Source organism: Toxorhynchites rutilus, chromosome 1, assembly GCF_029784135.1.
Source record: "Toxorhynchites rutilus septentrionalis strain SRP chromosome 1, ASM2978413v1, whole genome shotgun sequence".
Taxonomy (NCBI): domain Eukaryota; kingdom Metazoa; phylum Arthropoda; class Insecta; order Diptera; family Culicidae; genus Toxorhynchites; species Toxorhynchites rutilus.
The window spans coordinates 24,760,526-24,785,337 of NC_073744.1; the positions used below are offsets into that span (position 1 = coordinate 24,760,526).

Consider the following 24,812-nt stretch of genomic DNA (forward strand, 5'->3'; position numbering starts at 1 on the left):
GCCACCATATGTAGAAGGTTTCAAAGAAATCGGAGAGGGTCGCGTCAAAATCTGCTGTTTTTCGGCTGGTTCGGCGTGGAATTACTGTATTTCAAACGCTGTTGGTTCTGTCAATCAACAATGGCCTGAATTTAGAACCAAGTACCAAGCTGCTCCATGGAGGACGCCCTGGAACTCACGCCGGAGTGACGGGACTTTTGCCTAACAGTAGTATTGACACATTACGCCCAAAAATACGAGTGAGATTATCCTCAAAAAATTATCAAATGCCAATAAATGCTAATGACTCATGTAAAACGGCGTTACATCAACAGCTGATTCAGACAAGCATAACACTCTTAGTTCATCCATCACCTCGGTTCGTACATATCACCATCACATTAGACGGGATAATGGGGAACCATTTCAACTACTGTGATACAACCAGTAGCTTCTACGAAACATCATCATCATTTATTGCTGTCAATTACGGAGAAATCGCCCTGATTGTCATTGTTTATGACCTCGGTCCTTGCTGCATCCACCAGCAGCAAGCGGGCGAATAGACAAGCAAGTATTCACATCCCCATCGTCATCATCATTAGCATAGACATGTTCGCAGCCAGCCCTAATATGAATCTCCCACACGAGCACTTTGAGCGGCGGCGCTCAAAGTGATTAAACACTTTCATTCTGGCGAACAGTTTCATCCATTTTCTGCAGCGTTCGCATAATAGTTAGCAGCTGGATAATTGCCACACCTCCAGCCACCCGTGGGGCTCTCTTCCTGGTGGGAAACTTCCCCGAAGATTAGTTCCCATAAATTTAATCGTCCAATTACAACCACTGCATGCATGCGCTCTCTCGGTTCGTGCTCACATCAGCGTGGAATAAAAAGCCCCGTCACGGCGGAGTGTCGTCCCCTGATTAACCCTTGTCTTCGGTACTTAGCTGCGTTGCTCTGATAAACCGACAAGATTAAAGGAAAAAAACTAAGAAAAAGAATCACTGAGGGCGCCCTAAAATCGTTTCGCCAGCAACAATCCCCAATTTGAATGACATAAAACACGGGATGTTTTCCGTGTTGTCGTTTCGGAGATTGGCATCATTTCCGTGTTTACCGACAAAGTTATGCAGACGCGTTTCTCAACTGATATGTGTGAGTTGTTCAATTTTGTATATTTAAATACCATGGTTTTTGCCCGGACTCCAGTGAACGCGGAAAGGGCTATAAAAATCGAAACAAAATGAGGAACAGCGTCCCACGAGTCGATCCTGCCCCATCACTCACGCACCTGAACGCTCTGAATCCTAATTTAATTCACTACCACTTTATCGGCATCTCGAGTCCCATTATCGGGCCCCTCTCATCTATAATTTCAGCAGGAAATAAAGAATGTGTGCACCTTCTCCCCAGCATACACCCGCATCTGACGCCTATCTCATGAATATGAAATTTGGCACTGAACCCCGAACCCGGGTACAGTTCATAAATCTGATATTTTTCATTCACAGCACGGATGGGTTTCGATAACATACTCGGAAGGTCTGTTCCGACGGGTTCGAATTTGTCACTTTCATGTTACGTGCCTAATAAGAGGCGGCACTTGAGCGTAAATGTGTAAAGCGTCACGTTTCTCGATGTCTAAATATTCCCAGAAATTTTATGGTGTAAAAAACCCTGAAAGAATTATATTTACGAGTGCTTTTTGTTCCATTTCAGGCTCTACTGCTACGCCCAAAAGCACGTTAAATCGATACGGGCCGTGACGCGACCGGGTGAGATCAGCGAGAAGCGCTACCGCAGCATACGAAGGCCCAAACCGAACAAAAACAAGCTGAAACTGCGCCAGCTGGCGCAGCAGGCCTCCTCGCCGTACCACGTATCCGACCATAAGGCGGCCATCACCGTGGGCGTCATCATGGGCGTCTTCCTGGTGTGCTGGGTGCCGTTCTTCTGTGTAAATATCATAGCGGCGTTCTGCAAGACCTGCATCGGGCCGCAAACGTTCAAGGTGCTCTCGTGGCTCGGGTACTCGAACTCGGCGTTCAACCCGATCATCTACTCGATCTTCAACACCGAGTTCCGGGCCGCCTTCAAGCGGATCCTGACCACGCGGAGTTCCTGCTACGGCCAGGAGATCAGCAACATCTATCCCCGCCACAGCGATCGCTACGTGACGGACTACGCGGCCAAGAACGTCGTCATGCACTCGGGCCGATCGTCGGCCGACCTGGAGCAGGTATCAGCGATATGACCTTACTAGAATAACATCAACAACACCGAGGTTTAGGGTGGAAACTCACTGCTGCACTGCTGCACTGGGTGGATTATTTGTTTTAATTTTTTTCCTCAGGTTTGTGAATCAAGGATCGTAGTTTCTCGAGTAGAGGTTGAGGTTGCACGTTCTCACGTTACTCACCCCTGCCCTCCATAACTAATTTGCTTCCAGGAATATTCGCGGAAAAAGTGGAATATCGTTTTTTGATCAACAATTGTTTTTTGTTGGGAAAAACTCCTGGACAATCAATGCAGTGGTTGATGAAATGTTATTCCACTTGTGCTCCGTCGAGAACAACAGTTTATCGGTGGTTTAGTGAATTTAAAATGGGCCGTACAAACACCGCAGATGCACTTCGCTCTTGAAGGCCGAAAGTGAGTTAGGCGAGTGAGGCCGTAGGCATTTCAAAAGAACTAGTGGGATACATTTTGCGCGACATTTTGGACATGACAAAGCTATCCGCGCGATGGGTGCCGCGTTTGCTAACCATCGACCAAAAACAGCGCGTTGATGATTCAAGTGATTTTCTTTCGCCGTTTATGGCAATTGATCAAACGTGGATCCATTACCACACTTCAGAATCCAAAAGGCAGCCTGCAGAGTGGCACTGAGGCATATTTCGAAGACTTAGACGCTTCATACTACTGAAAGGGAGTCGAAATGTTGGAAACTCGCTATACCAAGCTCTCGGAGGAAACTATGTTGAGGAATAAATATTACCCAAAAAACGATTGTTTTCATTTGAAATCACGGGACTTTTCAGCCCATGTACTATGATAAGAACCAGTTTTAGGCCCGATATAACGCTATCAGTAAAACATGGTCCATCTAGTAATGGAACCACAACTTTTGCGAATATTTCGGTTTTCAATTGATGTATTGAAAATCTGAATCATGTAAATCTGTCTCTGCAAATGTCTGTACTAAAGAGTTTCATTATTGAATATCTATAATGATTTTTTCTCCCCGATTATAATTCCGACTTCCTACGTTTACAATGCGGTCGTGTCTTGGGCGGTGTGCGTTTACGAGTTTTTGTACGGCCCGCGACCCAATTACTAACACGTATTTGTGAAAAATAGGTGGGTTATATCTATGATATAACCGTAAGGTTGACGTGGGATTGTATTGATTAAATTATCGATTGAATGAAACAATCTTCGAATTCTATTGAATTCAATATATTTGCTTTGTAAGTAAAGAGTTTGAACAGTTGTCATGTAAGATCGATTCATGCATTGTACTAGATTATGTTCTTCGCTACAAGTAAATTTGATGACCCCGACCCCTTGGGGTCGATATTGGTTCCTCAGGGGTCGACATGAACGGAAATGTATGTTGGTCTAAAAATTGACCCCCATTAATTAACACAAGTTCTTATTTGAAACATTCAAGATACAGTATAAGTTGTGTTGCGTGTTCCAACTTCATTTCTAGTAGAAAGTATTATTGTTGTACTTTTCAAAAACCCAACAATAAGATGAGCGCGCATAAGTTCGCATGAGATGAAAAATTTGGCAAGTGAATTTGGCAATTGCATTTTGAAATTTGTTGGAACTTGATTACACTCATTTACTAATTTAATTCAAGAGATTATATTAATAGAACTGGAAATAAAGTCATGAATTATTTATTGAGCTGGTTTGGCAAGCCAGTTTGTGCTAGTTTTCTTGAAAAAGTTATGCAAAATGGTATCACTGATGTCACCGAAGGGATTGGGAGGCCAGACTGAGCTGGCTTTCTCAGACCACCGATAAGCATGCTTAGTTCTACAAAGTATGTAGTAATGGCATAAAGTGTAGTGTTACCATCTGTCCTGATTTAGCAGGACATGTCCTGATTTTGAGAGCTATTGGTATCCATTTGGTTACTATGGGTATCCATTTCAAAATCCATGCTGAACTATGTGGTGCAGAAATTCAGCCGTCCAGAAAATTTGGGTCGCAGAAGGAGCTCTTGCGTTTCATAGTCGTGGCTTCTTCACTTCTTGTTTGGTGGTCATCGGAGCAGCATCGTTGCCGGCGAGCGTCGAGCTGGAATAAATTGTCTTTCTTAAGACAGATAAAGGAAGAGTAATGGAGTAGTTTTATTTCCACAAAGACCCTCCTCAGGGCTAGAGACAAATGAGTTGCAAAAGCTTAAAGTCTCTATAAACCAGCCCAAGAAGGAAGGATACCCGTGGCTTGTACTTCGGCACTATTGCGCTTGATATTCGATGACTCTGAAACCACCAAAAAAACAGAAGCCATCATCTCCGGAGTATTTTTACCGCATGGATCGACCAAGAAATATGTTAAATAAATAAATTTCCCATGTTTTTATTTAATTATATCTCTTCACAAATGAGTTAATACAAACGCTAAAAGATCTGAATAAAGTTGCGTTTGATGAACAAAGTTACGAGAGCTTGGAAAATGTCTGAACTTCTTTTTAGGGAGTACGTAAACGATGGAAAAACATCTGTTGATCGGCTCAACGAATTTAAGGCTAATCAAATGCATCGACTTCAACTTCAACGACTCGGTCATGATAAATCTGACCATGTCATAAGAACAGAACTTCAAACCATTTTACCGCTTACTGAAAACTTTCCTTATTTGTTTACCAGAGTCCTGAGAAGGGCCCTTGTGGACAAACCCAATGCAAACTCCTTCTTCACCTGCCTTGAGAAAGACACTTCATTGTCATTGCTCGTCCGCTTCCACAAACATCAAACGACGTTCTCGTGAAAATGTTCAATAAAATTCGCAAGTAAATATAAAAAATGTCGACAAAAATCCAGACAAATTCAAACTTTTGATTTTCCAACATCCAGATTTTTGTTCAATACACCTGGTAACCCTGGCTTAATACTTCATAAGGCCGTGGAAACTAGACGAGAGATCGACTCGAACTTCAGAGAACATAATCCTTACATGAGGAAGAACACATTATCTTTGATAAAAAAATAAACTATCGAAACAGTTGAAAAAATTGTGGCAATATAGTTGCCACTGCCCGTTAACCCTAAAACACTGCTTGCCGCTGTCTTGTAAGCTCATTTTATTGTGTCCTTGGTTATACAAAAAGTGAAACAATATCTCTAGCGCAGCGAACAAAATTTATTTAAAAAACTGCATGAATTTACACAGTATATCCCAAATAGAACGTTTACAGTGAAAAACTTATGAACTTGTTACATGTTCAACGAATTTAAACAGATTTTTTGCCAGCGTCTGAAATCGCGGTTTATTTGTAACTAAAAATTGGGGAGTCATTAATTTCGTATTAATATCGTACCAGCCTTAAAAAAATGGAGTATTACAGATACTTTTAGAAGTCTTTGGTTAAGCGAAATATTGAAAGAATATTTAAAGTGCGACAAAAAGAATTGTTGTTGGCTACATAGTTGCTAAGGCCTTATAACAGGTTAACCAACCGCAAAGTCTTTAAATTAGTAAGAATTTTGTATGAATAAAACAAAAACCAGAGATAGATTTCGGTTTAAAAAATTTGGCTATAGGGGTCTGAGATATTACTTTGTTCTGGGGTCTATTGCACAAAATAGTTTGAGAGCCCATGCTGTAGATCATCATTGCGCTGGTGTCTCAATGGTCATCAATTGTCCAATTAATGTGATCTTGTGCCCACTTCAGCTATTTTGGATTTTCCGACATCCATTGTTTTTTAACATATTAAGGACCGCTCACGTGTTTTCTACGCTTATTGGTTACAACCTTGGATCGCCTTCGTCTCATCCACACCGAAGGAAACGATCTCATTCGTGGAATCCGAACGAATGAAGCGTACAAGTTTGCCCCAAAACGTCCTAGGCGTGTGTCTTACAAATTCCTTTGCGGTATGTTAAGTGCCAATCGGCCCTCGGTAATTTGACCGTAGATTGTTTCTAGTATCAGTTTTCGGATACTTAGCGAACATTTGTGGGTTTTGGGGATTGAAGCAAAATATCATCATCTTTGATCACGAAACCTTCCAAACAAGTGTAACCCGAGACGATCGAACTGAATGAATGGAGGAGTTACAAGTTAACGGCTTAAGCGCCACTCCTGAAGAAGACCGTTCACCACTGTTTCTGTGTCCAGCTGGGACTCTTCCAAAGGGCAGGTTTTATCTTTGTACCCCCAAACACAGGAAAGTGTCAAGTTCGCCCCAGGCACGTTGGGAAACCAATAATTGCTGTGGTAATTGTTGCTCGCAACAATCGACCTCAGATCGATAAAGCAGATCTCTAGTTTGCCAGTGTTACGATCACAGGTAATTACTTATACGATCAACGTTTTCCCTTCTCGCTTGGGAAACCAAGACCGACATAAAATCAACCAAAAACCAACGAGGAAATCAATGTCGGCTATTCGGAACCAGTTTTAGGACTTTATTGTCTCCAAAAACAACAAAAAAGAAACTAAAGTAGACCTCTTACTAAAAAACACAATTGCCACAGAAGTGCGCAAGTACATAACGTTTCTAAAGTCAATTATCCCGCGCAACACTTGCCCCAATCATTAAGGGCATCCACCTTTAATCCCAAGTGTCTGATCTTGCCGGACCTTCAGTCCAACCCATATTTGGAGACAAGGCACCAGCTCTTCGGTATAGTTTCAAACCTGAAACAGGAACAGTTCTTCCATTCCCCCTTTGGTTGAGAATACAGCTCAAAGTTTCCACAAAAGACATGTTCCTAAAAGAAAAAGAAGAAAATGCTGAGTGCCGCGTCGCTACAATGGAATGATTTCCGCCATCCCAGTTCTATCGACGTCTAAGCACTCAGTGGAACCATACAAATGTCTCTTGTGGGAAGTTGCCGAAAGAAGTTGTTCTGAAGCTTTGCAGAATCAGGAAATAATAACTGTATGCAATTTTTACATTCAACAAAGTGATAGAAACGACGTTGTACACAGCAAATTTGTACTAATTTGTATTTGGGTATATATCTGGGTGGATAAACTTTTTTGCATGTTTTCGTTTTTAGTTTCTAACGACAAAATCCTTGAAGAAGAAGCACATTTGATTTGCTAATCATAGGTACTAAAAAAATTATAAAACAAACAAATAGCCGAATAATTTTCCCAGTTTTCAAACGAAAAACGAAACATTTGCAAATGTGGAGCAGGGATGGATAAATGTTGTCTACATACTGTAGGTCGGATTGTCGCGCATTTCTACAACATTTCGCAGCTTCCAAACGTCGAATTCGAAAGGGTAGCTCCGTTACTTCAATATCAGCCAGCGTTAATAACTTGTGATGTTAGTACGGGTGCTCACCACTTCATTTTCGTGCCGCAATTCAACCCAAACTCGAGAAACTACGACATGAGAAAGTCAAAAGTCCCGAGCAAAACACAAGATCGCAAGCCACTTAATCTCTACCGCCCAAACTGACATCAGAGTGGGAAATGCAACAGAAGAAAGGAATACTGCACAAACCCATAATACCAAAAATTGGACACGAAAAGCAATGGTTAAACTAAGCTAGTCATGTTTTGAGTGGCAAAGGAAGACTGCAAATGCCACACGCTGCATAAATAATGTAACAAGTTACACAAGTTTCTTGCAGCTTGTGTCGGTTTTGGCAAAACATTCATTCACATGTCAACATCAACACAAAGCGGGAAATAAGTTATTTCCATCCAAACCACATATTGCCAATTAAAACACCCTTTGTGGAACCCCGCAGGAGGGGGACAAGAAAGCAAACCAACGTTTCTGTAAATAGTTCACATCGTACGAGTAAGCATCCCAGAAACCAGAGAGTTCTTTTCTACAAAACCACCCAAAGGGCGGTACAGAAGTGAAATTTCCTCACAATAAACTCGGGCGAGCAGAAAAACTAGGTCGGGTAGAGCCCCGAATTGAGATTTATGTGTTTCGCTGTTGTTGATGTTTAAACAAACCGGGAGAAGTAACTTTAAGACGAAACCAAGCACCAAAAAACTATGTAGGAGTTACTTTTCAACTCTCTGTCTCTTCCATCCTATGAACACAAAGCCATTACCCGGAGGTTACACCAAATCGTTTAAAAGCGGAAAGGCGATGTAACCGATTCCACATATCCTTAGCAAACTAGGGCCAGTTTCTCTCTTGGATGTGAGAAGAAAACTCCAAACGCTTAATGTGTTAGAACAACCTCTCCCCCGATAGTATTAGAATTTGTAATTTGAGTAACGATGAGTAGAAAATATTGAAACTGATAATAGTTATCAGTTCTGGGTGCGATACCCCGCATGTTTTGGCGTTTAGATTTTAAGACCAAACCAAAGCATAGCAAGACGGACAAGACAAACACATACAAACACACATACACATCTTCCTACGCGCGTAAGCACACTGACACATACACATAAATATTACGATTATGTGAAAATAAGACTGATTATTGTTTATTTGAAAACGTGGTGAAAATGTGGACACTACCAAGAAAAATCAAAAATATTTGAATGGAAAGATTCACATTAAGAAGGAAAAGAAAACAAAATGTAACACAAACACAAAAGCAAATAATTTGTTTTTAACAAGATACCCTCGTCTTATGCTCACACGAAAGTCACCGTGAACAATCCTGATGATATAAATAATTGTTACTATACTTAGCGAATACCTAAAATGCAAGTCAAAGCGAATGACATCAACTCGATCCGGGAAAAGGGAACCTTTTTCCGGTTCGATATTCTCCTACAGGAAGTATGTGAATGCTAGACTCTAGGAATCAAAACTAGGCGAAGAATCTCTATTTTGAAAATTGCAAACCAAATACTCTATGAAATGATATAAAGCAAAGAGAAAATACAGAAACAACACAAAAATAGGTCTATGATTGTTCTTCGTTGTGAATAGTTTAACAGAAAAAAAACTGAATGATGAAACAGAAAATACAGTTCGGATTCGAAAAACTAACCGCTCCACTTGGGATTGTGTGTGTGTGATCCGAAAATGGCAACCCTAGCCTCACACGTGAATATTTATGTTTTGTTTCAGAAATAATAATCACGTACCCGAAAAAAGCTGGAAATCGGAAAAAGCAAATTTTCTCGCCGGGGGGATTCCCAAGGCACATCACCGAGAGCTGTCATCCTTTCATCATCATTCATTCCCATGAGTTTCCATCCAAAGCTCTGGAACAGTTTCCACCGCACGGCGGAACTTCACGGGATCGGACGGGGGTGGCGAACGAAAAACGAAAACGAACGAAGTCTATCAACGTCGCAGTCGGACAGGCAATTTGTGTAAATATGGCGGTAAAACATCGAGTCCCGGCACCTTTTTCTGTACCCGTTTTGTTTAAACATTATGTTTTTCTTCAAACTTTGTGTTTTTTTCCCGGAGTCCTGTCGGGGCCCGGCTCTGGGGGGGATGATCAAAGCTCTGTGGTCCAGTAGAGCTAGCGGAAAACAGGGAGAGAGAAAAAAAACGTTTAACGGGGAAGCCATACCATTGTGAGAGGCCGCAGTGAAACGAGATTGAACTTTCGGCTTTAGTGTAACGATTTTGCAAGGACTTGCTTTTCATGCCTTTTAACAGTATTGTTAGCAAACTTTGTTCAATCTCATATAAATTTATCTCACCACATTATGGTTAATTAAATGTAAAAACTTTACATGATTATAGAAAAAAAATATACAGTTCAATTTTTCTAAATTTAGACAGCTGAATAAAGACGGAATCGAGAAGTAAATGTAAACCCCCATGAACGCAAAAGTGCAAGAAAATGTTATTGGAACAAGTCGAGCAATAGTCCGTACTTTAAATATATATATATACAATAGGGTGCCAATAAAAATGATCGAATTTCAAAAAGTTACCCCATAGAAATGTTCACCACCTCGAAAAAACACCTTGTGCCAAATATCAGCCCAATCGGACTTAAGGGAGAGCAGCGCAAAACGGTCAAAGTTTGGGTTTTTTTTTTTTTTGATACCAAATGCCTTAAAATTGCATAAAACGTCGAGATCTACTGTCATCTAAAAAAATAATTTTTTGTCGAAAATCGACACTCTGGGACTTAGTTTTTTTTTCGGATCAGACGAAACGTATGATTTTGGGTGCCAATAAAAAAATTAAAATAAAATAAAAATTAAAATAGTTAATAGTTTTCATGCGGAACTTGCTGCGCAATGTTGATTTGCACTATAATATACTCTATGCAAAGTATTAGCTAATTTTGGACTTCATTTACTAGTGTCGCAGACGTTAAAATTTGAGTTTTTTTTAAAACCGAAAAATCACCGAAAATCGGGGTTTTCGAAAAATATTTTTAATGCCAAATATCTTAAAATCGCATGACTGGTCAAGATTCACTGTTATCTCGAAAAAATGGTTGTCAAAAAAAAATTAATTGACGCTTGGTAGTTTTTTTTTGTCTGAAAATTGGATTTTTCACAAAAAAAAATTTAAGATAACTGTAAATCTCGAAGTGTGATGCAATTTTAAGACATTTGGCACACAAAAAAAACTCCAATTTCCGGCGATTTTTCGGATTTAAAAAAACTCAAATTTTGAGTGGCTCTAAGATTTTCTTGAAAAGTTGTAGAATTGTTCCTTATCGCAAAATATAAGACCCGATGTTTTTTTTTATTTTTTCGTGAGGGTGACTATTTCCATTTTTCCAAAAATGACTTTTTTTCAAAAATTCATAACTTTTGAAATACTGGACCGATTCAGGTAATCGACATATAGAATTAAAGCCAATTAGCTGGTCTTTTTAGAAATAAAAAACTACAGTTGCAGAAAAATTGAATTTTGTTTCCGTTATTATTGATTGTATTTGATTTTTATAGTTTTCATGGTCTCGGGACCAAGGGCACTAATTTTTGTTAATTTTTCTTGAAAGCTTAACATAACACATCCAAAAATAAGAGATGTGTTATTTTTCGTTTTTAGTTATGATGTTTCATATTATGAAAAATCATTTTTCCTAACTTCATTGGAAAATGCATAGCTTTTAGATTCATAACTGAACCGATTCAGATGATCGACACATCAAATTGTCGCCAATTAGCTGGTCTTTTTTAAAAAAACACTACAAAAAATTAGATATTTTCTCGTAATCATTGATTGTATTAGTTTTTTATAGTATACTAGCTGACCCGGCAAACTTCGTCTTACCCAAAATTTGTTTTTCGTTATCAATACCTTCAAACATTCACGTGTTTTTACTAAGCACAAGTTCATGAGTCCAATCGCAGAACTGTTCATTGATTGATCTTCTAATCGACCTCTTTGAATTTACCTTTTACTAAAAAAAACTCATCATTATAATATCAGATTATTTTCAGACACAATTCTCGTTCAAGATTTTTCAACCACTTGCAAATAACATGTTTCTCCGTTACATGGAATAAATGTTTGATACAGAAAATATGATAGAATAAGACAAACCCCTCCCCTCTTCTCCCCTTAGAGAGAGGAGTGTCCATTCACCATAGAAACGTTTCGTGCCCCCTAAAATCTTCACATGCCAAATTTGGCTCCATTTGCTTGATTAGTTTTCGAGTTATGGAGAAATTTGTTCTTCATTTGTATGGCAGCCTCCCCTAAGAGAAGAGGGAGGAGTATCTAACCACCATAGAAATATCTATTGCACCCAAAAACATCCATATGCCTAATTTGGTTTCATTTGCTTGATTAATTCTCGAGTAATGCAGAAATTTGTGTTTCATTTGTATGGCAGCCCCCTAACAGAAGGGGGAGGAGTATCTAACCATCGTAGAAACATTTTGTGTACCTTAAAACCTTCACATGCCACATTTGGTTTCGTTCACTTGATTAATTCTCGAGTAATACAGAAATTTGTGTTTCATTTGTATGGCAGTCCCCCTTGGAGAGAGAGGTGGAGTGTCTAACCACTATGAAACACTATAGAAACATTACAATCAAATACAATCAATAATAACGAAAAAATAATTCAAATTTTCTGCAACTGTAGTATTTTTCCAAGAAGACCAGCTAATTGACCCGGTAAACGTGGTTCTGCCATATAAATTATTTGTATTGAATATTTTGGTTGTTAGATAAAATATATCTAATATATTGCAAAGAATAGAAGAGAAAGATTTATATGAATAATCGAATGTGGTCGATAAAATAGAAAAAAATAAAATAAAAACATTTTGAAGCCACTCGAAAATCCCTTACTATTTTCGCTTCACAGCAATGGAACGCGAAGCTCCATGATTGGACTCGAATCGAACGAGTTCCAGGATGCAAAATTGGACTCCGTCTGGGCAATTCTGACACTATTGAATTTCAAAATACGGATCTGGAATTGCCGAGGAAATTACACTATCGATTTCAGGGTATATTCTGTCGACTAACCAAACTAGAAATGGTGTATGAGGTAATCCTCGCTCTTGTCATTCAACCGAATACACCCAGCAACGTGTGGAATCGAATACTTGTAATGTTGTAATGAAGCTAATTAAAGAATTTTTTTTTTGTTTGAACACGCGTGTTGTAATGTCATGACAATGCATTGCGTCTAGCAATAACAAAAGCTGTATCCGCGTTGCTCATGATAGCGCGAGACGCTATGAATGTATTCTTCTTCTGGTCACTTTTGTTGATTGTGTCGTATCGCATTCGTTCGTGACATATACTCAGAATACATTCCAGGCGTGATTCTTGACATAGAAATCACAACTACGTACTAATGAAAATAACACAAGTAATACTACGTTGAGACGGCAAAAGTTGGCAAAAGCTTTGATTTCTTCATGTGGTAAAATTATCTCTCACATTTTTGTATCCAAATTGTATCCGAATATAATTCTATATTATAATGATAAGTTTTAGTGGAAAACTAATTTCCTATCCAGATGTCGTACCTTTGTCATCGCGGATACACTTGATTTCGTTTCACCGTAAAGTGTAAAGCTTTCAAGAAAAATGTATAAAAAATATAGCGCCCCTTGTCTCTTAACCATGTAAACTATAAAAAAACACATATAATCAGTAATTACAAAGCCAAAATCAGATTATTTTTTCATGCGGTCGTTTGTCTGCTCTCAGGCACCACAGCAAGGCATTATTCTAAATACTTCATTCAGCCATGGCGTGGTTTAAACTTTGTTTCTATGATTAATAAATAAAGGTTATTAGCGTAGAAAGATAAGAGGACCTCTTTCAAGGGATATTTATTCCTACCGCAAATGGTTGAAGAAGACTAGCTCATTGATATGTCGATCATCTGAATCGGTCCAGTTATGAATTTTTGAAAGGAGGTCATTTAAAAAAAAGAGAAACCATGATTTTTCGAACCACTCTAAATGTATCAATAGTTGGTACGGATGCGTATTGCTTCTGACATTCATTTTACATACTGTTGGTATATGTACAAAAAAAATGGACGTTCTACTGATGTTTGCATTACTAACGATTTGGTCGTCTCTTTTACTAATGATTTTTATTGGTATATGTGATAACGTCTCACTCTCAAGTAAGATTATATTCTCATTGCAGCGGGGCGTCAGCGTGGCTTGGGCGGGGCGTGTGACGCTTGAGGTTAATCGTGAGTGTTCTAACCAATATGTTCACACCAGGCTGATGTACTAAAAACCATCCGATTAGACTGAACGAGTAGCCGAATATTATCGTCCCGAAGTAGGGAATGCAGTGTTACGACGGAGCGAAAAAAAGGAGCTATTCGATTTTTTTTTGTGTGAGCATTTAATCTGAAAGACTCTGTACATGCCTTTATTTTGATTTTATTTTTTTCCCATTTCATTCACTACGAAAATATTTAGTTTTGTGAAGACATGGCCTCATACCACTCCAGGACACTTTTAGAATAGTGGCATGATGCCAAATCTGGACAAAATAGCGAAGCTTCGTCGTGCTGCTGCAAGAACGGCAAAAGGCGCTTCTCGAGGCACTCAGAGTTGTAGATCTCGCCATTTACTGTGCCCTTTGTCACGAAAGGCTCACTCCTCAGTCCGCAAGAGCAGATTGCCTGCCAAACGAGATATTTGGAGGCGAACTTCGACATTTTCTTCTTCTTAAATTTGTCGTCCACATCGAACTTGCTCTTGCCGGTGAAAAACTCCAACCCTGGAATTTTCTTAAAATCGGCTTTTATATACGTTTCGCCGTCCATCACACAGCAGCCATATTTTGTCAGCATATTCTCGTAGAGCTTCCGTGCCCGAGTTTTAGCCGTCGATTGTTGCCGCTCATCGCGGTTTGGGAAGTTCTGTTCCTTGTATGTATGAGGTCCAGCTCTCTTCTTTGCATTCTGGACGTAGCTCTGCGACATGCCGATTTTTTTAGCCAAATCACGACTTGAGACGTTGGGATTTGCTTTAATCATCCGCTTCACCTTTCCCTCCGTCTTTTTGTTCTCCGGTCCCGGTTTTCTTTCAGCTCCTTTGCCGTGGTCCAACGTCAACCGCTCCTGGAACCGCTCCAACACTCTGGAGACGGTTGAATGGTGAATGTTCAACATTTTTCCCAACTGCCGGAGCGACAGGTCAGGAAATTCCAGGTGTTTGGAAAGAATTTGTTCTCTCGACTCGCGTTGGTTCACCTCCGTTTTCGTTGAATCGAAAAACACGACTTCGATTTTGACAGCATGTAGACAATACACATCAATGCGAAAGTGTGCAAAATTTGGTTGGTTTTTACCCAATGGTAAAAAAGTTATGCCCTGTTGAATGTGTCGCAATAATTTCGTGTTCGCCCTTTACCAATCGATAACTTCTGGATTTGCGTGTATCGTGTTGTGACAACATGAAGCGAGGACACCTAATGTGTGTTCTGAAACTCTTCTCGCTTGAGATAGGCATTAATTGAAAATATGTTTTTCTTCGCCTACGTTTTGACCCGGATACGTTCAACGGTGCTGGAATATTTCAAAACAAAACCAAATGTCATTATTTGTTATACACACACATTGACAATTTTAATAAAACACGCCGCTGGTACGGCTTCCTTCCTTGTTTGTATTAGAGAGGCTTTAAACTTTGCAGTTCATTCGCCTCTAACTGACACGGTGCAATGTGAGTGAATGAAAATATAGTGGCGAGAAGTGAACACGTCCTGCTCAAGCCACGTTGACGCCCCGCTGCAGTGAGAACAGGGCCTAATGCAGTCACTATTCTTTATCCCTACACAATCTCCATTGTCATTACTTTCCTACAGTATTGCTATGGTCTCTAATTCAACAGGTATGCTCGAATTTTTATATCTCACAAACAAATAATAATATAACAAATAAAAATAGTTTGCAGAACTACGATGTTTTTGCACAAAATATGTTGATGCTTGTTTACTAATACTAATGCGAGAATCTTTATAGCATACCAGGGTAACTGTAAATGTACAATGCTTCACGACAAAGAAGCCAATTTTGACAGCATGTAGGAGTGCAGCAACTCTAGTTCTTATATCCGTGGAAGAAATGAACACGTTTTCGGAATGTAAATTATATTTTCTGTATCAAACAAATATTCTTATTGATGATTTTTAAAGTTTTCTGCAAGCAATGAAAGAATCTTGAATTTTCGTCATTATTGCCAATCATTCCAACTTAGCGACTTCACAAGATCATTGTTAATGTCATTCTGTTGAATTAATGTCAATACGAACAATCGTGTTAGGGCCACTTATTGATTGATTTAATGATTTGCTGCGCTGCCAATGCTAGTCAGCCTCCAGTACAGTAATCGTTCGCTAACTGGTTCTGGTTTAACTGGTCGGATTTTTAACTGGGCAAACGTTAACTGGTCCATGGATGAAAATTGACATTATTTTGGTATGACAAAAACATTGATTAAATTACAGAAAAATAATTTCCTCAAATTATATTTCATACCTGTTGTCGCACTCAATGCAAAATTTCTTTTGGAATCCTTCTGTTTATCCAATTTCATGATCAACGCGAATCAAACAATTCAGTGAAGTTCCTCCGATTTCATTTGACGTTTTACATACCTGACCAGTTGAAACGCGAATGTCGATAACTGGTCTTCCATTTTCACCCAGTTAGCGAATGTTTACTGTATCTGAGTCGTGTTCCAAGTTCAAGAAATATAGCAGGTAACATTGAGCACTGAGATTAAAGAAAATTATTAAGGACTACATGAAGAATGAAACACTCCATACAATTGCCAACAATAATCTACAGACCACATGATTCCACTTGAAGAATCAAATAACAAATTACGGTCAATAAAAAGCTGACTCGCAGTATTACTAACAGGATATCCGGTGTAGTTGGGTGAGGAACAAACATACATACCTAATAGAGCAACACACCCGCACGTAATCTTCCCTATTACCTATTTCTGCCCATGACACCCACGTAAATCGCACCGTTCATTCCGATTATTGTTCCACACTGGAGAGGTAAGAATCATGCACAAATTTTTCTCCTCAAGCAGAAGCAGCACAAATCATGACTGACAGCGTGCGAAGGAAGGTGTTTGTCCGATGGCCCAAATGTACGCTTCGTCCACTCATTCTTGCTCACGAAGCACGAACCCCCCCAGGACATAAATCAATTTTCGTCTGGTCCAGCAACCCGCAGTCCATCGCTGCTGTCAGAAATGCTTACGACAAAAGACGTCGCCACCGTGACCGCCACTGAGCTCACATTGTAATTAGTCTCGACTGTCAGTTCCGAGTTGCTCCTGAAGTTCAACCCCCAAACCGGTGCGTGGGTGTCACACGAGGGGGAAAATCCGTACAAATGTGTGCTGGCACGTCAGATTTATACAATAATAATTTGAATTGCTAACCCGGACAGCAGTTTGATCTACAACTTCATGCAGCTGCGAAGTGTGCAATGTCATTAGGAGTCAACAGCGAAAAAAGAAACTTCAGAGCACACAAACAAGTGACATTAATTAACATTTGTGTCATGTTTCCACAGCACTTCTCGTTCTGAGTTGCTAATGACGAAGGAGGATCACACACGACCACATTTCGTGTTTTGTCTCCTTCCTGCTCTCGAACTATTCAGTTTCACTCTTAACTTATTTCGCTGCATTCGCGGAAACTTTTTGCTTTCCACCAAGCAACTAACGGTTGGGATTGTTTCAAGTGCCACATTGAGACAAATGAATGGCTGCGAATGCAGCATGGCGGCCATAGTAATTTCATTTGTCAATCAGTTTGAAGTTTTTATTTTAATTTAAACTTTGTTTCATTTCTGCTTTCGATCCGTGGTGGAGAAAATCAGCACAACACCGCACACTGGTGGCAAGAAAAAGTTTTCTTTTCTTTAGGATCTTGACTTTTTTTGTTTTCGGTACCACTTTTTCATGTTTTTATTCATCTCATTTTCTTCGTCATCAACAGGACGACGATCAAGACGACCAGCAGTATTTCTCGATCTTCTGACCGGATGGAGCGACGCTTAATTCAATTAGGAGATTATTTTTGTAGTTTATGACTCAACGAATCTATTTTTTGTAAACTATTTTTAGGTGGTGATTGAATATAGCTGTAGGATAGAGCAAAAACTCTTTTTTTATAATTTCATGCCGAATGACAGCGAGCTGGATGAAGTTTTTGCATCTATTCCACCACCATCGCCGTAAAGGGACGGGACACAGGAAGATGATAATGTTTTCCAGTTCGACTCTTGCTACGACACAAATTCCAGCGAAAACTTGGTCTTCGTAATGCGGTACAAACTCCGACTGCGGGACGAGATAGGGATTGCATAGAGTAGTTTTCTGTTCGTTAATAAATGCAAGGTACTATACATAAAACCAGATTAACACTGACTTACATAATACTAAAATGTCGCATTACAGGCAGCGGTTTGAGATGCATGATAGAAGCACACTGAATGATGTCGCAATTATGGATTCATGTTTCTTATTTGTGCTCCCGTGGTCGAGGTTAGCGTCACACATTATCGAGCCGGGGGTTCGGGTTCGAACCCCGTTCTGGCCGGGAGATTTTTCTTTAAAGAAATTTCCTCCGACTTACACTGTGGTCACGCATATTTTAGAGCTTGTCACTTCAGAATACTTTCAAGGCGTGTTTTTCGGCATAGAAATCTCAACTAAGTAATACTAATAAATATGACGCAAGTAATACCTTCGTTGAGAAGGCAAAAGTTTTACTAGGAACGTTAGTGTTTCATGAAGAAGAAGAAGAAGAAGAAGAAGAAGAGGAAGAAAATTTTTCAGTGTTCAGAATGGAAGTAACTAATTCACCCAAAGTCTGTAAAAGGATGCCTGAGACGATTGTGTCACATTAACCCGAAACCCACTCACCCGAAAGACATTCACCCGAATTTCACTCACCCGAATGTAATAAGTACCGGTAAGTTTCTTCGTTTTTTTTTTAATATATAAGCATTAATAATAAATAAAGCATTAATGATGCAAACATGGTTACAAATTTAATATTCAAAGTATTACCCATCGCTAGTCACAACTTTTGCCCATCTTTCTGGGAATCCACGGATCCCTTTGCGGAAATAATCGGCCGGTTTGTCGGCTAACCAAGAATCGATCCAATTTTTGACTTCATAAAAATTGGAAAAATGCTGATCGAAACAGGAAGTAATCGGACGGAGCAATGTCTGGAGAATACTGCGGGTGGGATAGGACCTTCCATTTCAGCGTTTCCAAGTATGTGTTGACCAGTTTCGCAACATGCGGCCGAGCACTGTCGTGCTGCAAAATAACTTAACAAAATAACGTTCAGTGCACGGCCCAAACGCATCAATTGTCGTCGGTAGAGGTCCCCGGTAATGGTTTCATTCGGCTTTAGCGGCTCATAGTACACCATACCCAGCTGGGACCATCAAATAGACAGCATAACCTTCTGGCCGTGAATATTATGCGCGGCCGTCGATGTTGATGCATGGCTGGGGTAGCCGTACGTTGCCCGACGCTTAGGATTGTCGTAATGGACCCACTTTTCATCGCCAGCAACGATTCGATGCAAAAAACCCTTTCTTTTATGCCGCTGGAGCAGTTGTTCGCAGGTGAAAAAACGGCGTTCGACGTCTCGTGGCTTCAATTCATACGGCACCCAATGTCCTATCTTTCGGATCATTCCCATTGCATTTGAACAATCAGATATGATTCGCTGAGCTACTCCAAATGTATCTGCAAGTTCTTGTTGCGTTTGTGATGGATCTTGATCGAGTAAAGCCTCCAATTCTCCCTCTTCAAACTTTTTCGGCGGCTCGGAACGTTCTTCGTCTTCCAAGTCAAAATTTCCACTTTTAAACCGTGCAAACCACGTTCGTTCAGTTGGAGCATGGTCACCATAAATTTCCACCAAAATGCGATGACTCTCCGCAGCTTTTTTCTTCATATTGAAGTAATGAAACGAAACTCCCCGCAAAAACACTCTCGTTGGTACGAAATTCGACATATTCGAAGTGGCAAAAAACTATGTTGTTCACGCTTCAACTTTTTGACATATACGCGCAATGACAGTAGCTTTCCAACGAATGTCTGGAAATTAGATTCACTGGAATAATAATCAAGTTACGCCATCTATTGTAAAACCGAAGAAACTTACCGGTACACCTAATATAAATACAGGGTCTTCCAGATTAAACGCTCACGCAACAAATTTTAATAACTTCTACAAAAGTAAATCGATATTTATTTTTAAAAAACGCTTATTTTAGCTTCAAAAGCTTATTTTAGGACATTTTCGATGTGACCACCCCATTTTCGACAACGCGTTTTAAACGGTGAACAAAATTCTTCATGCACAACTCTAACATTACAACTTCGATGCTGTCGAAAATCCGAGTTATTTCTTCTTTAAGTTCCTCCAAATTTTGTGGCTTATTAACATAGCAACGTAGCAACGGTCCATCACGTACCCCCAAAAGAAGTAATCGACAACGAGAAATATTGAAATTCTTACCATAAAAGGATAAAGTTTCATTAAGGCTACGGTTGCTCGACTAATACGATTTCAATAAAAATACACGTTCTTGTCAATTGTACATCTTGACACTAAAAACCATCCGATCAGACTGAGCGAGTAGCCGAATTTTATCATCCCGAAGTGGAAAATGCAGTACAGGGAAACTTCGATATAACGTACCCTCGTTATAACGTACCCTCGATATAACGTCACTCGATATAACGTACATTTTACCTCGATATAACGTACACATTTCCAAAGTGTAAAGGAAAATTTTTTTCAATATTTTTTTTCTGATAGAACAATGAATTATCTTTATTGTGATGCTAAAACAAGTTTTGTACCTTCAATCAATTCCGAAATACAGCTGGTTTTGTGATTCCGGATTCTAAATGAATCATGCTTTAATCAACAGTACGAAGGGAAACATCATGAGAAAGGCTGGCTTCGTCTTCTGATTGAAGTTATTTATTAACTTTACTAAAACAGCAACACAATAATGTAATATAGACTACGTTTGTGAGTACTTTATTATGCTTCGATATAACGTACAATTCGATACAACGTACAATTTTGAAAGTGAAATGTACGTTATATCGAAGTTTACCTGTATTACTATCGACGGAGCGAAAACAACATTTTTATAAGGAACTATTCGAGTTTTTTTTTTGCGTGAGCGTTTAATCTGAAATACCCTGTAAAACCATAAAATTCCATGAACATAACGGTATAACATGACAAACATATTAAAAGGGTCTATTTACTCGAAATAAGTAAATAAGTAAAAACTATAACTAGTGCAGTCTGTGAGGGTATGTGGGATCGGCACGAGTGCCAGAGTGCAATTTCGGGAACTTTTCAAGTACTACGGTCGATATCAGCACGATAAAAATTCAAAGCGAGCTGGAGCCCACTAAACAACTTGAGAGGGGTTGGCACGATAATCCACCTGCCCTCGTGCTATTGGCTTCCGAAATTAGGCGTTCACCACTTGTCAGGGACGCGTGAAACTGGAGTGCGTTTTGGAAACACTTCGTAAACGCTCAGGCCGCTTCGCTCGAACCACACAAGCCTATGATTACGGTGCAAAATTTTACCCGGCGGGCAGCTTTGCCTGGGACTGGTACAATTTTACCACCCGTTGAGTGGGGGGAGTCCTGCAATCGTATTCAATCGAAATCGTGCAAAACTACACACGAAGAGCTCTTAATTTTTATACTCAAGGCAATCGGCGGTAGTCTTTTTGCGTGGCAACTTGGCTTAATTTATTTCTGCGGTCGGTTAGTACCGAAAACAGTTACGGACAGCATTCTGGGGTCGTTGTTTAACCTTTACGTGGTTATCCCACGCGCCAGGAAATGTGCGATACCGAAACGTGTGGAATTATTGCATGTATTGTCCGTAATTTGTGCGGGAAGATTACCATTCCCGTTGCTTGGAAGTTGCATCGGTTGAAATTTGAATTTGATAGCTAGATAGTTCAGGATATCAATTCATAAAACACCCTACAAACGAATTTGCTTATGAATATCGAACACACAAGGGTGTTTGCGATCAGAGCTAATATTAGTAATATCAGCATTTGTAACTCCTCACTGTTGTTCGTCACTCAGAGTGATCCGAACCAGTTCGGTGATATGAAAGAGCAAAACCATCTAAACCGCCAAATTTCAACCTGTCTGTCAGCGGCTATTTGCATCTAAAGCACACATTTTGTGGGAAAGGATCTGCATAAACATCGAGCGGTGAAACATAACAAACCACTGTGTCGTTCGGTACGAGCATTTTCCAATCTGGATGAATTTCTCTTCTCTGTAGCTGACTTTGTGGTTTTAGCTTATGCTTTGTTACCAGTACACGAGATGCAATATGGTAGGAAGTCAATACCTGTGGTTCCACCATGAATGGCATTGCGAGATTTGAATTTTGATGGTGCCTTTTCACTTTTATTGCTTACGAAGCAATGAATTCCCATTGGAAGCGTTCGGCTTTAATCACAAACACACAAATGTCCATTCAAAGCAGTTCTCTACGTAAATCAAATCTCGACCGGACCCATCGCATTTTTCCGCCACCTTTTCCCCCGGGGGTTAATCGAATAAAGTTACCTGCCGTGCGCACAGTATGAAACCCTTGCCCAGTCTCTTCCAGTGACAAATTATTATTATGACTACTGGATGCCTAACCATTATTCATCCACCTGCACCTGGGTTTCCATACATTGGGAGATGCAGTGCTTCATCTAACTCAGTAGCAAAACTTTACGTGGGAATTAACAATTATTCAAATAAAATCATGGTTTCCAAACTACAACTTTCAATTCTCATTCTCATTCTCATTCTCATTCTCATTCTCATTCTCATTCTCATTCTCATTCTCATTCTCATTCTCATTCTCATTCTCATTCTCATTCTCATTCTCATTCTCATTCTCATTCTCATTCTCATTCTCATTCTCATTCTCATTCTCATTCTCATTCTCATTCTCATTCTCATTCTCATTCTCATTCTCATTCTCATTCTCATTCTCATTCTCATTCTCATTCTCATTCTCATTCTCATTCTCATTCTCATTCTCATTCTCATTCTCATTCTCATTCTCATTCTCATTCTCATTCTCATTCTCATTCTCATTCTCATTCTCATTCTCATTCTCATTCTCATTCTCATTCTCATTCTCATTCTCATTCTCATTCTCATTCTCATTCTCATTCTCATTCTCATTCTCATTCTCATTCTCATTCTCATTCTCATTCTCATTCTCATTCTCATTCTCATTCTCATTCTCATTCTCATTCTCATTCTCATTCTCATTCTCATTCTCATTCTCATTCTCATTCTCATTCTCATTCTCATTCTCATTCTCATTCTCATTCTCATTCTCATTCTCATTCTCATTCTCATTCTCATTCTCATTCTCATTCTCATTCTCATTCTCATTCTCATTCTCATTCTCATTCTCATTCTCATTCTCATTCTCATTCTCATTCTCATTCTCATTCTCATTCTCATTCTCATTCTCATTCTCATTCTCATTCTCATTCTCATTCTCATTCTCATTCTCATTCTCATTCTCATTCTCATTCTCATTCTCATTCTCATTCTCATTCTCATTCTCATTCTCATTCTCATTCTCATTCTCATTCTCATTCTCATAATAACCATCCAAACACTGATGTAACGTTTACATCAAAAATATACTTTTTTCGGAAGGTGATAGAAAAAAAACTAAGACACATAATTGAGTTTACGCCCTTACGAGTGGCCTTCTGGGACATTCGCCATAGCGGACGAAAACATGCGCGTAGGACTAACATAGATAATTGAGTTTGAAAAAACCAGCCGTATGACACCCACCTCGTTTTTGGTGCCAACAACTCAAACGTCAGAAGTATTTGTTTTCTTCACAACAGCGATCCGCGTTGACGGCATTGAGCTTCGTTTATTAGTTTATGGGAGCGTCAAAGAATAGCTGATTTTCAGTCGGAATGAACGATTTCAAAATTTAAATTATGAGTGATAATTAGCTTATCCATATCAAATTAGTATTCTCTTTAAATTAAAAACATTTTTGTTTGCAGGTAGTGAAAAAGTTTCATACGAAAATTGTTTATGAACACGACTTTATACTATAATGAAAAAATTCAGCAACAATGTTGGAATTGTATCGCCATATGATTGAATGAAAGTCAGAAATACGTGTTTCAAGTAATTAAGTAAAATGATGTGAAAATTTTCATTCAAATTTTAAAATTTGAAAACCGGCATCGTGTCTTGTAATCTGATAAAGATTACACTAACGAGTTTGGGGCCCAAATTACGGCCCTAATTCAAAGTTGACACCAGACGTCGACACCAAGCCACTGTCATCGGGAATTACCAATTTACCACCATCTGACATATCGTGATGTCGATGATGAGCTTTTACAGCAGAGGGATAGTGAGATATGCATGAGATAGCGAGAATCGTGTCATACACCTGGAAAAAACGGAGTAGCTTCACTGTTTTCGCCATCACGGGAAGAGTTCGACTGATAGAGCTGTCAATTTTCTTCTGCTGGCTCACGGGTTACTATGATTGATGCTGCATGGGTAGTTTCGTCAATGTGTGTGATGGTAAATCCATGGAAAATCGGAAATTCTTGTCCATTTTTTTGTGCAAACGTTAGTTTAGTGCCATCTTTAAGTGCCATCTTGAGGATTTTAAAGTTGTCTCGTATTTCTTCAAATCTCCTCAGTTTTTCCTACGTTTCCTACGTCTACGTCAATCATCTGCGGTTTATTGACAAAGGCTAGAGACTTCACATAGCACCACAAAAAGCAGTTCAAGCGTGTTAAATCGCAAAATCTTGGAAGTTATTTCAAGGATCAATTGCGCGGAATCATTCGTTCTAGCTTTCCAAAAAAAATCAATTGTGGCATGTTGCAACGTTTGGTTGAAACCTCAACTCCTACACATTGAGGGTACGCAATTTTGATACAAAATAAGGCGGTGTTCGTGACCCTGTACTGGTCACCATCAACTGTTACCTTCTGGCTGTATCATTTTTGGAGAACGACCGTTTTGTTGACGTAAGACTAAGAAATTCCTTCAATCAATTCGCTCGCTTATCACTTAGGATACTATTTTAGAACATATAGAAATTTTCGATAAAACTTTTTAGTAAAATTTAGGTTCCAGTTGATTACACGGTCACAATTTACACCACCA

At 39.4% G+C, this 24,812-nt stretch overlaps 1 protein-coding gene across 4 annotated transcripts in view; it reads left to right on the forward strand.

The window, feature by feature from the left end:
* LOC129762552 (dopamine receptor 1) overlaps nt 1-18,492 on the forward strand; it is a 306,279-nt gene extending 287,787 nt beyond the window's left edge. Inside the window, exons 6-8 of one of the 4 annotated variants that reach the window (XM_055760944.1) lie at nt 1,703-2,222; nt 17,550-17,950; nt 18,011-18,492. In XM_055760944.1, coding sequence (XP_055616919.1) covers nt 1,703-2,222; nt 17,550-17,591 — 562 coding nt within the window. In that variant the 3' untranslated portion in view covers nt 17,592-17,950; nt 18,011-18,492. Of the gene's footprint in view, nt 1-1,702; nt 9,149-9,233; nt 10,078-17,549; nt 17,951-18,010 lie in introns of those variants that run through there. The other 3 variants (XM_055760962.1, XM_055760973.1, XM_055760953.1) reach the window with 3 other exon arrangements.
* The last annotated feature ends 6,320 nt before the right edge of the window (nt 18,493-24,812 follow it).